The 17,291-nt window shown below is 48.7% G+C and overlaps 1 protein-coding gene across 1 annotated transcript in view; it reads right to left on the bottom strand.

Moving 5' to 3' along the window:
* SCARB2 (scavenger receptor class B member 2) overlaps positions 1-14,453 on the bottom strand; it is an 81,679-nt gene extending 67,226 nt beyond the window's left edge. Inside the window, exon 1 of the mRNA XM_075544180.1 lies at positions 14,081-14,453. Within this exon, the coding sequence (XP_075400295.1) occupies positions 14,081-14,197 (117 nt within the window). The 5' untranslated portion in view covers positions 14,198-14,453. The remainder of the gene's footprint in view (positions 1-14,080) is intronic.
* Positions 14,454-17,291: the final 2,838 nt, after the last annotated feature.

Raw genomic sequence — 17,291 nt, 5'->3', positions numbered from 1 at the left:
GCGTTTTTAGCACATTTTTAATGCAATAAAATTAGGTTCCTCCTAACCCACCCAAGGGGAGGGTATTGTTTATATCTCCACAGGGAAAGAGGGGTCAGACTTCAACCTGGTGCTCCATGAATGCAACATACCTGCATGAAGCAGGGAACCAGTAGAGAGGTCTTAGGGGCCGGTCCTAATCCCAACTACGTGGACAGCCGTCCCTCCCCCCAGAAGAATTTACTTCAGAGAACAGAACTGAAGCTACAGTTCAGGGAGAGGGACATGTCTGATCTGTGCATACGGGAGCTGATGAAGGGGGAGGAAGAGAGAGTGGAGCACATCCTGGCCCACCAAGCCTTGAGAATGATATCCTTGCTCAGAAACGCAAATGCACAGAGAGGGCCATATGGCCAGGCCCACTATGAGACACAATATTCTTCAATGACCCATAGCCCTACGGGGGACAACACTGGAGACACATGCGGGAATTGCTCCTGATCTGACCCCACCACACCGAGGCAGAACACTAAGGGTGTGCAACAGAACAGTAAGGGGAGCAAAGCAAGGAAATCCCAAGGGAATACCAAAAATAGACTTTGGGGCCAGGGCGTGGCACCCCATCAGACTCAACAGGAAACACTTCTAAAGGTCAACACAAAGACCTTGAACTATTTACAGTCTTTTCTTTTGTTGTTTTGTTTTCTTTTGTGAATTTGTTTTGCTTTGTCTTGTCTTTGTGTGTATATTATTATCTCTGCAGATCTATCTAGATAAGATAGGCAGGATAAACAATCTGGAGGAGAAAACAATGGGGACCAACTGATACCAGGGGGACATGGGAGAGAGGAAGGTGGGAAGTGGTGCTAACAAACCCAGGGACAAGGGAACAGCAAGTGATCCAAATCGGTGGTGAGGAGGGTATAGGAAGCCTGGTAAGGTGTGATCAAGGGCAATGTAGCCAAGAGGAATTACTGAAACCCAAATAAAGGCTGAGCATGATAGTGGGATAAGAGGGAAGGAAAAGGAAACAGAGGAAAGAACTAAGAGGCAAAGGGCATTTATAGAGAACTAATACAGGCATAAACATATGTAAATATATTTATATATGAGGATGGGGAAATAGACCTATGTGCATATATTTATAGGTTTAGTATTAAGGTAGCAGATGGACATTGGGTCTCTACTCAAGTACTTTGTTCCATTAAACTGGCATTCTATGATGCTCACCTTCCCAACATGATTGCTGAAGACAAAACAGGTGCATAAGCAAAGCAGATGGTGCCTGGCTATCAAAAGATATGACATGTGGGGTCTTAAAGGCTGCAAGGTAAACAAGCAGACATCTAGCTCAGAAGCAAGAAAGACCACATGGAAGAAGCACACCAGCCTGTGCGATCATGAGGTGTCGAAGGGATGAGGTATCAGTCATCTAAGAACAACAACAAAAAAATCATATCATTATGAATGAGGGGAAGTGCAGAGTGGGAACCCAAAGCCCATCTGTAAACAACTGGACATTCCCTTACAGAAGAGTCAAGGGGAGGAGATGAGCCAGTCAGGGTGCAGTGTAGCAATGATGAAACATACAACTTTCCTCTGGTTCTTTAATGTTTTCTCCCCCCACCTTATCATGATCTCAGTTCTACCTTACAAATCCGGCTAGACCAGAGGATGTATACTTGTACAGATAGGAACTGGAAACACAAGGAATCCAGGACAGATGATCCCTTCAGGATCAGTGGTGAAAGTGGTGATACCAGCAGGGTGGAGGGAAGGTGGAGTACAAAGGGGGAACTGATTACAAGGATCTCCATATTACCCCCTCCCTGGGGGACAGACAACAGAAAAGTGGGTGAAGGGAGAACTTGGACAGTGTAAGACATGACAAAATGATAATAATTTATAAATTATCAAGGGTTCATGGGGAGGCGGGGAGGGAGGGGAAAATGAGGAACTGAGACCAAGGGCTCAAGTAGAAAACAAATGTTTTGAGAATGATGATGGCAAGAAATGTACAAATGTACTTGACACAATGGATGGATATATGGATTGTGATAAGAGTTGTATAAACCCCCAATAAAATAATTAAAAAATATGTTTAGGTGCCTCAGCTGATATTCAGGTCGGCTTATACTCGAGTATATACGGTATGTGATATGACCAAAAACTCCTGGTGGAATTATCAAGTAATTCAATTATAGAAATGTGAATGAATGTATCATTCCACCTTCCTTATTCATCTGTAAGCTAAGCAAATAATACAAGAAGCTGGACTGTATGAAGGAGAACTCAGCATCGGGATCGAAGGAAGGCTTATTAACTTTTGTAAAAAAAACAAAACAACCATATTCTGTCACCCAAACATTACAAACAAAAAATAATTCTGCTGTGAAGGGGGGTTTAAAAGGGATCTTCAGCCAGTCTAAATTCTTAAAGCCAAATAGACAGCTGATCAAAGGCAGGACCGAGGATAAAAATCTCTCAGAGTTCTACGCAGTGGGCATGGAATTGTGACCGGGCTGACCCGATTCGTCAGCAATGAATCAGAGATAAGCTGATGAACTTTTACTGCTGAGTGCTGAGTGAGCCCTGAGATTTAGTAGACCCAGTCTGGATTCTTGCAGTCATCAAAGGGTACACTCCAAAACCACAACCACAACCAGAAGGACTGCCCGCGAGCTGACACTCACTCGCAGGGGCCCTGGAGCACAGGGTAGAACGGCCCCTGGAGTTCTGCAATTTTAAGTTTTTACAGGAGTAGAAAGCCTCTTTCTCTCTTTCTCTCTCCAAGTGGCTGTTGGTTTTGAACTGCTGACCTTGCGGTTAGCAGTCGGATGTGCAACCACTCCACCACCAGGGCTCCCTAAAAGCACAACAATAAGCCATCAGAATGATTCCCAAAGACATCGTCTATTCATCCTTCCATCCTTCCACCAAATACTGCCTTCACTGATCATCTATTTTGCAAAAGGCAGTGCACTTGGTCTTATGGGAAAATGACACAAAGTTACTGTGATAGGATCTCTCCCTTCTAGAAGCGCTTTTCAACTAGCTTTGTAAACAAATCAGTCTGTGGCTTGACAATCCCCCTGGACTTGAGGGGAGAAGGGCAGGAGAGCAGAGCTGAGCAGTGACATGTTAGCAGCGACTCACCGGGAAGCTGCAGGAAGACAGTGTGGCTGTCAAGTCCACTCTAACTCACAGCGATGCCATACATCTGAGAAGAACTCTGCTTGACAGAGTTTTCAATGGCTGGGTTTTAAAAGACATATATGTAGATCACCAGGCCTTTCTTTTGAGGTGCCACTGGGGAGACACAAACCTCCAACCTTGCAGTCAGCCGGGTCAGCTCATCCAACAGGGACCCCATGTCCTACAAGGGCCCAGTAGATGAAGAAGACACTGAGCAAAATCAATAACAGAGTTTCCCAACTGCCCTCATTGTGATGTAAAAGTTATTATACACTTCTTAAATATTCAAAGAGTATCAGTATATTTATTTAATCAGAAAACCACATCAGCCGTTCAAAGCTCTGTTGTGGGGTCCACAGCCCCTGCGGGCCCCTGAGATGCTTCTTGGGGTACAGGAAGCCAAAGCTCCTCACCTAATCACACTCAGAGAGCATTTCTCTCCTTCGCTCATAAGCGCGTGCAGTGGCCTTTCCAGGCACTTTGTGACAAGCCATGCTGTCATTGCTCTGACGGCTGTTTTGAGATGTTTCCGTTTTAATTTCTAATATGGTCAATTGGATAGCTATAACCCATGGAGACAGAAATTCGTAGGGGTCCTCAAGATTTTTAAGTGTAAAGGGGGCCTGAAAGCAAGATGATCCATTAGCATCTACATTTGTACGTGCAGGGGCTGCTCAGTAACTATTTTCTAAATGAGCAAATGACTCCCAACTCATAGACCTATCCATGCTTTAAGAGATAGAAGGAGATAAACATCTAAAACAGCCCATACAGTCCTTGCTTGCTTGCTTTGGACTAGTTGCCTGGCTTAATTAAGCATGCAAATATCTGGCTGAGCAGATGGTGCCTTTGCTGTGGCCTGACAGATTAAAATCCTGCATTTTATTAAACAAGAAAGCAAAATGCTTTCTATGGCCAAGAACTTTCCTCTTCCCTGACTTCCACTTCCCATCCCCACCCACCAAAAAAACAAACCCACAAGTCTTTCCTTTAATACAAACATGCAGATAACATAATCCCTAGTAGTAATATCCTCAGCCTGAAGCACCAAAACCAGAGTCACTGCCAAGGAGTTGATGTGAACTCATAGTGGCCCTCGGGGACCAGGAAGAACTACTTGGTGAGCTACTGAGACTATAACTCTTTACAGGAGTAGAAAGCCTTGTCTTTCTTGCTCCGAGCAGCTGGTAGTTTCGAGCTGCTGGCCTGTAGTTAGCAGTTAGCATAGTCACCATCCAAGCCCCTGGTGGACATCATCATCAGCTGAAAGCAGATTTCTGGGTCCCTTGGCTAATCTGACCCAGAAGCTGTGGGCTGGGGTCAGTGATTTGGATGTGGCTCCCTAGAGCCCAGGGTCAGAAACTGAGGCCAGTGGCCTCCTCCATTGCCTTACTTATTAATAAGGAGTGCCCCTGTGGTTAACAGGGCTGCATAAAATATTGAGAGAAACATTACAGGACAACGTTTCTAGAAGCCATGGAGGCGCCGGACTACTTTGCTTAGGAATTAAGAGAATCTTGCAAAGAAATGAATGATCCTACTGTCTGATCATTGAGCTGGGATTTCTGCTTGGGCTTAGCCAACTGCCTCACTCCCTTACAGATTTGGAAAGGAGAAGCTACGAGAGGAAGCACGTGAGGAAGCAGAGGATCCCGTAGAGGCGGGGAGGCCACTGATGAGCCGGGCTCCATTAGTCAGCAGGGGAAGCTCCGTGGTGGCGAAATCAAGGGAATGAGCACAGAACACGGGCACCCACGATTTCTGGTGGCTTCCCAGTTTCTACTGCACCGCCAGGAGACCTTACTGGCCTCGCACCCATAGATTTCCATGAGCTGCCTTTTCTAGCTGTCCAAAAGATAATCTCATTTTTCTTGGGTTAGCTTGAGTGGACCTCGGCGCCTTAGAGAACACGGCTGCCCTTTATTGCCCAAGAATGGAGAATAAACAGTGTGGCATCGGGATTGTGGCCACAGAATAAATTGTTCTACCTGGGAGTCTTTCGAAAGTAAAAGAGACTGCCAGTAGTTAGACGGGGACAGCAGAATGGCCCCCTGGCAAGTGGTCATCCTTGGCATGAGAAAGAGTGAATCCCAAATCAGGATACCCCGCTTGCCTGCTCTCGTCCTGAGTTCTCCATTTGGGTTTAGAGAAATTGCTCGCTTGCCTTGAGCCTGTTTCCTCAGCTGTAAAGATACAGATTACCTGATCTTCATGCAACAATGAACTCCATCCAGCACATTGAGTATTCCGGAACACTTCCTTGTGCTCATGAGGAACTTGTACAGGGATCAAGAGGCAGTTGTGTGAACAGAACAAGGGGACACTGCATGGTGTAAAATCAGGAAAGGTGTGCATCAGGGTTGATGCACCGTACTTATTCTCATGGTCTCACCGTACTTGTTCAATCTCTATACTGAGCAAATCATCGGAGAAAATGGATCACATGAAGAAAAATGTGGCATAAGGATGGGGAAAGGCTTATTAACAAGCTGTGATGCGCCAATGACACAATCCTGCTTGCTGAAAGTGAGGACTTGAAGCACTTGCTGATGCAGATCAAGGACAGCAGCCTTCAGTGTGGATGACAACTCAATGTAAAAAAAAAAAACACAAATCCTCACAGTAGCTAGCATCATGATAAATGGAGAAGATTGAAATTGTTAAGGATTTGTCTTGCTTGAATATACAATCAATGCTCATGGAAGCAGCAGTCAAGAAGTTGAAAGACATATTGCATTAGCTAAATCTGCTTCACAAGACCTTTAGCGTGTGGAAGAGCAAGGATGTCACTTTGAGGATTCAGGTGCCATGGTATACCAAGCCATGGTATTCTCCATTTCCTCTTATGCATGTGAAAGTTGGACACTGAATAAGGAAGAATTGATGCGTTTGAATTTTAGTGTTGAAAAATAATATTGTAAGTACCATGGACTGCTTAAAGGACAAATCAATCTGTGTTGGAAGAAGTAAGGCCAAAGTGCTCCTTAGAGATAAGGATGGCAAGACTTCATCTTACACACTTTGGGCATATTGATAGGAGAGACCAGTCCCGGGAAAGTCCCAGGCGGGGTAAACTAGAGAAGCACTGGAGTAGAGGAAGGCCCTCCAGGAGATGGGTAGACGCAATGGCTACATCAACGGGCTCGGGCCTGGGAACAATTGTGAGGCTGGTGCAGGAAGGTGCAGTGTTTGGTTCTGTTGTGCACAGGCTCACTGTGGGTCACAGCAGATGCGAGGGCACTTAACCACGACATGCAACAACAGGCTCCAACAGAGCGTTTGTGAGACCGGCGCAGGACAGGCAGTATTTCACTCTGTTGAACTTGAGTCCCTATGAGTCAGAACTGGCACCACACAACAATAACAAAGATTGTGTGTGTGTGTGTGTGTGTGTGTGTGTGTCTAAGGAGTCTTGATGGCGTAGTGGTTATTCACTGGGCTGCTAACCACCAGGGCAGCAGTTAAAACTGAAGAAGAACGGAACAAGGAGGCGTTTTGCTCCCATACAGATTCATATCCTTGGAAACGCACCAGGGCAGTCCTACACTGTCCTATAGGGTCACTATGAGTCGGGATAGATTTGATGGCAGGGACGGTTCTAAGTCTTCTTAACTTTGAAGAGCGGCATGGTCGGTATTGTTGTTATTAGATGCCCTCCGACTGAGATCCAACTCACAGCAACCCATGTGCAACAGAGCAAACCGCCGCCCAGACCTGTGTCATCCTCACAGCATTTGCCCATTGTTGCAGCCACTGTGTCAATCCAGCTCGTGGAAGAGATGGAAGAAGAGGAAGCTCTTCCTCAGTGACCAACTTTAACACCATGACTGTAAACATTGGAGGCTTAGGGGGGAAAGCCTGATAAACATAGAAGGAAAACTAATTACAAACACTGTGACATATATTTTATAAAGTTAAAAAACCGGCAAAACTGGTCTGTAAATGGAGGTCACAATGGGGTCAATCTTGGGGGGTGCGTTGACTGCCTGGGAGGGCGTTTCATAACTTGGCCCTGTTTACCTTGGGCCTCCTTTCTCTATACTCCTTGTCACATTCTGACTCCAGCTATACGGTCCCTCCAAGTCTGGGCACATGTTGTTCCTCTGCCTTAGAATGCCCTTCCCGCCTCCTCTTGGCCAATAGTTCTAGAAGAGTCAGCTCCATTGGTAACCAATGTGAGAAGCCTCCCCTGTTCCCAGCCTGGCTGAGGGCCCCTGCTGGGTCCTTCCATGATTCAGGGCCTTACATGGAAACTCACAGCTACCCGAAAGGACAGGGCAGAAGAAATTCACCTGTGGGTTTTCAAGACTCTAACTCTTTAGTGTAGTAGGAAGCCTCATCTTTCTTCCAAAGAGTGGCTGGTGGCTTCGACCTGCTGATCTTGTTAGCTGCTCAATGAGTACCCACCATTGCCACCAGGGGTCCTAATAAGGCTATTAGTTTTACCTGGAAAGGCAACCAAGCTTCCCAGCAAAGCATATGTCTTAGTTGATTTCCTTTTTCTTATTCCTTAGCTTTTGCTTATGCGCAGTTATGAGATCAAACAATGCAATGCATTGGGTAAATCTGTTGCACAAGACCTCTTTAGTGTTGAAATGCAAGGATGTTACTCTGAAGACTGAGGTGCGCCTGACCCCTGGCTATTTTCAATAGACTCATATGTATGTGAAAGTTGGACATTGAATAACGTAGATAGAAGAAGAATTGATGCATTTGAATTGTGATGCTGAAGAAGAATATTGAAAGTACCAAGAGCTGCCAAAAGAACAAACAAATACTTCCTGAAACAAGTACGGCCACAGTGCTCCTTAGTGGCAAGGATGTCAAGACTTTGTCTCTGGTACTTGGACCTGTTGTCAGGAGAGACCAGTCCCTGGAGAAGGACGTCATGCTTGGTGAAGTGGAGGGGAAGTGAAAGAGAGGAAGGCCCTCAATGAGATGGACTGACGTCATGGCTGCATCAACGGGCTCATTGACTGACTCCAGGATTCCTAACAACATTCCTTAGCTTTTAACTGAGCGGTCTGTCTTGCCTTCTCTTGGTTGTGCTACCGGAAGGAGGCAAATGGAGTGGGAGCTTGAGGATCCTCCTAGACACCCCCTCTCCATTCTCTTTGGAGGTGAGAGTATAAACTCCAAGAAGGAAGGCATAACCCTTGTGTTGCTGTCCTGTAATGCACCCTAACCAACTAGCACAGTTCTGGCTTGTTGCTATTAGCTGCAGACTCACGGGGGAAGACCTCGTCACAATGGGATTCTGTTTCAAAACATCCTCACTCAGAGTGACCCTGTAGGAGAGGGTAGACCTGCCCCCTATGTTTTCTAGAGACTACCTCTTTACGGAAGAAGAAAGCCTCATCTTTCTTTGGCGGAGTGGCTGGTGGTTTCAAACTGCTGACCTTGAGGTTAGCATCCCAATACATAATCCACTACTCCACCAAGGCTCCTATGGGACTCTGTAGGCGCTCAATAAATATGTGTTTGTACTTAATAAAGGAAAGTGGTATTTTCTTACAGACGTATTAGGTAAAGAGTAAGCTCTGTGATAGCTCTTATTCTTATTTTTTTAAGTTGAGGGCATTTTTATATAAAGTACAATTCTATTCCCCAGGTTTAAGAGGGGAAGCAAACTCACACACACACACACACACACACACACACACACACCCCTCAAACTCATTGTCATTGAGTTGATGCTGACTTATGGTGACCCTATAGGTCAGGGCAGACCTACCCTATGGGTTCCTGAGACTGTAACTCTTTACGGGAGCAGAAAATTTCATCTTTCTCCCATGGAGCAGGACGTGGTTTTGAACAGCTGACCTTGTGGTTAGCAGTCCAATGTATACTTCACTATGTATACTAGACTATATACCAGAGTTCCCTCTTAAGAGCTGAAGGCTCATATATAGAAAAATAAAAGCTCTGAGATAGGGGTGATATTACTTAAAAACAGAAAAGGGGGGCACACAATGCAGATAAATCTCTTAGGACACAGCAATTGTGCCAGCTAGCCGCATATCTGACATTGTGACTTCAGGCTGGCAAGGGGTTGTTGCCCTTCCAGGCAGCTGGCAGGACTTGCATGTCAGTGCTACCTCACCCGGCCTTTCCCCTCTCAACAGGCCTTAGAGGGCCTGCCCCAGGTCTGGAGGCGCTGTCCTGGTGGGTGACCCTGTGCTGTGGTGGGAAAAGTGCTCAGGCCTGAGCCAAGCTATGGTGCTGGACCTACTTCAAGCAGTCTGTTGGCACGTGCCCTCAGAGTAACCCCCGACTAGCCCTTGTCTGTCAGCAGGCCTGAGAGGCATCATCAGAGCCCCAGCCCTCCTGGGCTTGAAGCTAGAATGACCGCCGGGCCTCCCTGCAACACTCGCTCCAAATGTTTGACAGCCAAGGCTTGCTACTGCTCATGCCGGCCCACACTTGCCGTGCCTCCTGCGCAGATAACAACAATGACGCAGAACCAAGCACAGGTCTTGCCCAACAAAAGACGTCACCAGTGAGGCCAAGAACGGGGCCCAATTGTCTTCATTCCTTCCACCATATTCACTGGGAATATAAGGACCTTCTTCCAACAACGCCCAGTCACTTCCGGGCCCACGACAATGATCACGGTGGATACATTCTTCTGCTAGGAATGACTGCACTAAGCTGCCCACAATGAGCCAAACCTACTCAGTTGAATGTCATCCCTTGTCCTCTTGTGGACAAGGAAGAGGCGAGAGCAATCTTTGAATGAATGAAAGTCCAGCAATGCATGAATTGTGACATCGTCCTGATCAGGGCAGTCCTGGCTGCTATGGATGACTTGCTGTGTAGGCTACTGGGCTGTCTTTGCGTGGATGGCCTCACTTAGCCCCACAGTGGCTCCCAGGGAGGCAGATGTAGCATTCTGCGTCCTGAAGCTTAAATCTCCAGGGGTCCACTCTTAGAATAGGAATATCAGGGATACAGCATGAGGTCCAGAGCTGGAGAAGGGTCTTTGAAAGAAGGGCTCGGAAGCCTCAGCTTTGTGAGCCTCGTGATAATGCACCAGTTGTGAGGGGATTTCAGGAGGAACCAACAAAGGTGGGAGAGGGGAGGGAGCACTGGAGCTGTTTCTGATTACACAACTCCTTTTAAAGGCGATTTAACCCATTTTTTATTTTGGGCTGGGGGGGGTTCTAAAATGGATTTTGGTAATGATTGTATAATTCATTTAGATGTAATTGAACGATTGAACTATTAAATTGTATGATATGTGGATTAAGTAATTTTATTGGTAATTTTACCAATAAAAAGGTAAAAAATGAATAAAATAAATAAATAAACCAGTGCACCAAGGGTAGTTAGCTGCCCTTTAAAGCAGTGGGTCTCAACCTGTGGGTCACGACCCCTTTGGGACTCAACCCTTTCAGAGGGGTAGCCCGATTCCTAACAGTAGCAAAATGACAGTTATGCAGTAGCAATGGAAATAATGTTATGGTTGGGGAGTCACCACAACAAGAGAAGCTGTATTAAAGGGCCGAGGCATTAGGAAGGCTGAGAACCACTGCTTTAAAGTAACGAAAGGGCTCATGAGGGAGTGGGGAGCGGAGAGGGAGGGGAAGAAAGAGGACTTGATGCAAAGGGCTTAAGTGGAGAGCAAATGCTTTGAAAATGATTAGGGCAAAGAATGTACAGATGTGCTTTATACAATTGATGTATGTATATATATGGATTGTGATAAGAGTTGTATGAGCCGCTAATAAAATGTTTTAAAAAAAAGTAATAAAATGTTAAAAAAAAAGTAATGAAATGTTAAAAAAAAGCCACAAAGTCTGTAAAATAGCAGGGCCCCATGGAAACGTAGCTCGTGTGAATCCAGGAGCCCTGAGAGCACCCAGGAGGTCTCTCACTCAAACCCACTCTCCTGGGCAGAAGAAGGGCCGTGGGGGGCTTCTGCAGAGATTGACAGCCTTGGAAACTCTCCTCTCACTCCCGGCCATTGAACGGATTCAAACTCAGTGGCCTTCCTTGTAGAGCAGGTTAGCACTGCCCCGGCTTCCAAGAGGAACTTCTTACGAGCAGCAGTAGCAGAGTAGAAGCAGCGCAGGAGTAGCGAGCCTCATCTTTCTCCCCTGGAGCAGCTGGCCACTCCACACGCCTAACCTCCTGGTCAGCAGCCCAATGTAGAACCGCTTTGCCACCAGGGCTCCTTGGAAATGCTATGGGCGGTTCTGATGTGCCTCACAGGCTTGCTATGCGTCAGAATTCACTCGAAGATAAAGGGTTTTGAGTTTCATATCTGATTCCAAATCTCATGCAATTTCCCCCTATTTAAATGATGTCTCATAAACATAGAATTGCTCATATAGACTAATAAGTAACTATACCCAAGAAGGCACTGGTTCAAGATACCTGGATTCAATGCTCCAACCACGATCATCTGTCAGCCATTGGAGGTTTGCAAGTTGTTATGAAGCAGAGCTTCATGACTAGGAGAGACTAGGAAGGAAGGCCTGGAAAACTACTTTCAAAACACCAGCCAACGAAAACCATCTAAATCATGGCACATGGCAACAGACTAAATCATGCCAAGAGAGGGCTGCCATGATTCAAGGGCCAACTCAACAGGAACTATCTCCCATGAAAACCACACCCACTTTCTCTAATAATTCTTCTAACCTCTCTACTCCTTGCCTTAGTTCAGACCCCTGGTGGCAGAATGGTTGTGAGTTGGGCTGCTAACTACAAAGTGAGCAGTTCAAAACCACCAGCTGCTCCACAGGAGAAAGATGAGACTTTCTACTTCCATGTCCCAAGAAGCAGCTGGTGGTTGTGAACGGCTGACCTCATGGTCAACAGCCCAACTCGTAACCACTATGCAACTGGGGCTCCTCTCCTTAGCTGAGGTTGGACATTTTGAAACTCAGTCTATCATGGTATTCCTCACTGAGAAAACCACTTGGCAAAAGCCAGTCACCAAATCTTAAAGCAAGCCCAAGCCCCCAGACAAAGTGGTTCATAGCCACCCCCTTTGGGTCAAGCAATGGAGTCCCCAGGGGCACGACTGAGGAAACCTTGTTGTTCGGTGCCCCCAATGGTTCCGACTCCGGGACCCTGTGCCCACACTGCCCAGTCCTGCACCATCATCAGTCGTTCTGACGTGTGGTTGCCAACACTGTCAGTTCATCTAGTTGAGTCTCTCTCTTTCTCACCGACCCTCTGCTTTACCAACCACGATGTCCTTCTCCAAGGGCTGTGTCTGCTGATGACATGTCCACAGTGTGTGAGACAAAGTCTCACCCCTTTCGTTCCTAAGGAGCAGTCATTCTTCTGGCCATCGAGGGGAGATTCACTATTTCTGACCACCCCCTAATCCAAAGGCCTCCATTCTCCCTCGGTTCTCCCTCTTCATTACCTAGCGCACCGCTGCCTCTTCCGGAGGCAGAGTCCCTGTCTGTGCACATGATGCATGTGCTCAGCTGCTAAGCCAAAGGCTGGCGATCCAAGTCCATCCAGAGGGACCTGGGAAGAGAGGCCTGGTAATCTCCTTCAGAAACGTCTGCTGAGGAAAAGTCTGTGGAGAGCGCTTGGACTGACATGCCTGGGGCGGCTGTGCTTCAGGGTTCGCAGGAGACAGCAGCTGGTTTCATCTGTGTGGCACTGAGCCAGGCCCTTATCTCATATCCCTCTTCTGACACTGTCTTCCCAAAGTCCACAAGAAAACTCACCTCTGAGTTAGCCCTTGATTGCTCCACGCTAGTCGGCATGGGCAGGAGTGGGGCAAGAGTGAGGACAGGATTTCCTTTATTTTCCTTGATGGTGGAGTGCCTGGGGGCAAGGGGACAATGGTGTTTGAGAAGCTCCTTGGAGGGAGACTGTGATTTGGGGGGGCGAGGGGGGAATATGAACTCTGAAAACTAAATTATGGTGCTTTTGTTTTGTTGGTTTTTTTTCTTTTTAAGTTGCCTTTAATTACAAATTCAATTAGCAGAATATTTCTGGAAACTGCTATTAGAGGACTAGGCCCCTTGCCACCTAGAAGAAGCGATTCCTAAGCAAGGAGCGCCGGACGGACAGCAAGTGACGCCCAGGTATCTCCAGTGACACATGGAGAGATGTGCTGAGGAGAAAGGGGGCTCCCGTGACGTTTCTATTTAAAGGGAAAAGTGAACCGAGTACAACTCTCTCTTGTTCCTCCTCCCATGGTGTGTTGGATGTGGCTGAGAGGGAAGAAATGACCAGGGAAGACAGCCAATGGAGAAGTCAGCTAAAGTGACTCACGAGAAAAGACTCCGATTCTTTCCGATTCTAGATGTAGCTTCACCTGAAGACCGCGGCTGTTTGAGGCGGGCCAGAAGAGGGAGGGAGAGGACGCAGCCCAAGCAGTTGGCGCAAGCCAGTTAAATAAGTCCAGCGGCAACACAGATGGCGACGGGCCCGGGGATTCTGTGGCCCGGCTGCCGGCGGCCCTGCCCGGCGCGGGGCGGCGCGAGCACAATAGCCGCACGCTCACCCTTCCTCCCAGCCCCGCGCCACTTCAAAGGCCCCGCACGGCCCGCATCCTCTGCCTCTTCCGCGGCGCCTTTCATTTCACGCCCTGTCTTCGGGAAGTAGGAAGGAAAAGGGTGGGGGCGGGGGGGCAACAGTGATTGGGGTGTGGTGGGGCTGGGCGCTGCAAATGACAACACAGACGCGAGGGCTTCCCCCCCTCTCCCCTAAACTCCGAAGCCGCGGTGGGAGTGAAGAGTACCCCGGAGCCACTGTCATTGTTCCTGCCCCGTGCGCCTCTCGCCCTCGCCTACCAAGCCCGAGAAGGACAAACGGAGGGGGGGGGGGGGTTGGGGGGGCGGGGGGCAGTGCAGGGCGCGGGCCCCAGGGGCAGCGGGGACGGGTGTCCCCTCCTGCAGCTCCCACGGCCCCCGGCCCCGCGCCGCCTCACCTTCTGGATGGTCTGCTCCACGGCCTTCTGGAAGACGCGGGCCACCAGCAGCGTGACGCTGGTCACCAGCAGGAGCAGGGACAGCGTGCCCACCGTGTAGAAGCAGCACCTGCCCATCGTGCGCGCCGCTCACCGGCCGGCCCTGGTCGAGCCCGCGGCCGGTCCGGGAGGAGGGAGGAGCCGCCGCCGCCGCAGCGGCGCCCGAAGACCGGGGGACCCTGGGTGCGCTCGGGCTCGCGGTCCCCGCGCGCTGGCAGGCCCGGGCTGGGGAGTCGCAGCGCACGCCCCGCCTTGGTTTCGTTTTCCTCCGCAGGCCCCGGAGGGTAGCCCGGTCCTGCCCGGTGCAGCTCGCAGGGAGAGAGGAGAGGAGAGAGAGAGGAGGGCGGGCGGGCAGCGGGGAGGGGCGGAGGGCGGGAGCTCGGGGAGGGGACCGTGACGCCGGCCGGCCCCGCTCGCCGCAGCCCCGGGAGGGAAGTGGCGGAGCGGGCAGCGGGCGGGGCGCGAGCCCAGCGCGCGTCCAAGGTTCGCACGTGAACCCCGAGCTGCCCCCGCCCCCCGGCGCGCCCCCAAGCCCGGACCCCTCGGTCCCCTCGGGAAAACCGCCTCCGCTGTCCTTCCTCGCAGTCACCGGGGACCGACCAGGTGCCCAGCAGGTGTGACCCGGCCCCTGCCTTAGGGGAGGTCACCACTTAGCGGGCACAGAGTGGTAAACAAGTTCAAGGACGCTGTAACTGGTGCTTTTACCAGGTCCCCAGTCAGCACGTGCTGCCTGGGCTACCTGGACTGGCTGAAGGCACTTCCTCGGTGACCTTCGCCAGGGCACAGGGTCAGGCTTTTATCCCACCAAGGGGCTCTCAAAACGCACTGCCATCCAGCCGAGGGCGACTGGACTCACCAGGAATCTCTGAGACTGTAATTCCTTATTTTTTTTAATAAATCATTTTATTGGGGATTCATACAGCTCTTATCACAATCCATACATCAGTTATATCAAGCATATTTGTACCTATGTTGCCATCATCATTTTCAAAACATTTTCTTTCTGCTTGAGCCCTTAGTATCAGGGTTCCTCCTTTTTATTTCTTTATTTATTTTTTAAAAATTTTATTAGGGGCTCATACAACTCTTATCACAATTCACACATATACATACATCAATTGTATAAAGCACATCCCTACATTCTTTGCCCTAATCACTCTCAAAGCATTTGCTCTCCACTTAAGCCCTCTGCATCAGGTCCTCTTTTTTTTTCCCCCTCACTCCCCGCTCCCTCATGTGCCCTTGGTAATTTATACATTGTTATTTTGTCATATCTTGCCCTATCCGGAGTCTCCCTTCCCCCCCTTCTCTGCCGTCCATCTCCCAGGGAAGAGGTCACATGTGGATCCTTGTAATCAGTTCCCCCTTTCCAACCTACTTACCCTCCACCCTCCCAGCCTCGCCCCTCACACCTCTGGTCCTGAAGGTATCGTCCACCCTGGATTCCCTGTGCCTCCAGCTCCCATATACACCAGTGTACAACCTCTGCCCTATCCAGTCCTGCAAGGTAGAATTCTGATCATGGTAGTTGGGGGGAGGAAGCATCCAGGATCTGGGGGAAAGCTGTGTTCTTCATCGGCACTACCTCGCACCCTGACTGACCCATCTCCTCTCCTAAACCCCTCTATGAGGGGATCTCCAGTGGCTGACACTTGGGCTTTGGGTCTCCACTCTGCTCTTCCCCCTTCATTCAATATGGCATATAGATATATACATATACACACATATATATATATATATATATATATATATATATATATATATATATATATATACATATCTCTCTCTCTCTCTTTTTTTTTTGCATGATGCCTTATACCTGGTCCCTTTGGCACCTCGTGATCGCACTGGCTGGTGTGCTTCTTCCATGTGGGCTTTTTTGCTTCTGAGCTAGATGGCCGCTTGTTCACCTTCAAGCCTTTAAGACCCCAGACACTATCTCTTTTGATAGCTGGGCACCATCAGCTTTCTTCGCCACATTTGCTTATGCACCCATTTGTCTTCAGCGACCCTATCATGGAGGTGTGCAGCCAATGATATGATTTTTTGTTCTTTGATGCCTGATAACTGATCCCTTCGGGACCATGCGATCACACAGGCTGGTGTGTTCTTCCATGTGGGCTTCGTTGCTTCTGAGCTAGATGGCCGCTTGTTTATCTTCAAGCCTTTAAGACCCCAGTCACTATCTCTTTTGATAGCCGGGCACCATCAGCTTTCTTCACCACATTTACTTGTTCACCCGCTTTGGCTTCAGCAGTTGTGTCGGGAGAGTGAGCATCATGGAGTGCAAATTTAATAAAAGAAAGTATTCATGCATTGAGGGAGTGCTTGAGTAGAGGCCCAAGGTCCTTCCGCCACCATAATACTAAACCTATAAATGTAGACACTTAGATCTATTTCCCCATCCTCATATATATGTTTGCATGTACATGTCTTTGTCTAGACCTCCATAAATGCCCCTTGACTCCCAGCTCCTTCCTCCATCTCCCTTGACTTTCCTCCTGCCCCACTACCATGTTCCGTCCCCACCTGGGCTACAGCTTTACCTCTTCTCTACGCAACCTTACCCTTGATCATTCCCCAGGTTCCTCCTTTTTTCCTCCCTCCCTCACCCTCCCACCTTGTGACTCCTTGATAAATCATAAATGGTTATTTTCATATCTTACACGGACCACTGTCTCCCTTCACCCACGTTTCTGTTGTTGATCTTCTTGAGGGGTGGGTGGGTGTTGTTATGTCTTGATTACACTGATCGGTCCCCTTTCCTTCCTTCTCCCCCCACCTTCCTCCTACTCTCCTGGTATCACTACTCTCATTATTGGTCCTTGAGGGGTTTATCTGTCCTGGACTCCATGTGTCAAGAACTCTTATCTGTACCAGTGCGCATGCTCCAGTCTAGGCGGATTTATAAAGTAGAACTGGGGTCATGGTAGTGGTGGGGAGGAAGCATTAAATAATTAGAGAATGTTGTGTGTTTTGTCGGTGCTAACTGCACCCTGCCTGGTTCATCCCTTCTTCGCGACCCTTCTGTGAGGGGATGTCCAAAGCCACAGATGGACTTGGGGCTTGACTCTGACCCAGCCCCCTTGTTCACATAGATAAGATTGTTTGTTTTGGGTCTTCTGATGACTGATACCTGATCCCATCGACACCTCAGAATCACACAGGCTGT

This window comes from Tenrec ecaudatus, chromosome 3 (assembly GCF_050624435.1).
Source record: "Tenrec ecaudatus isolate mTenEca1 chromosome 3, mTenEca1.hap1, whole genome shotgun sequence".
In the NCBI taxonomy this organism is placed as follows: Eukaryota; Metazoa; Chordata; class Mammalia; order Afrosoricida; family Tenrecidae; genus Tenrec; species Tenrec ecaudatus.
The sequence above is the reverse complement of the archived record's forward strand: the minus strand, read 5'-3'. Positions and strand labels throughout refer to the sequence as shown.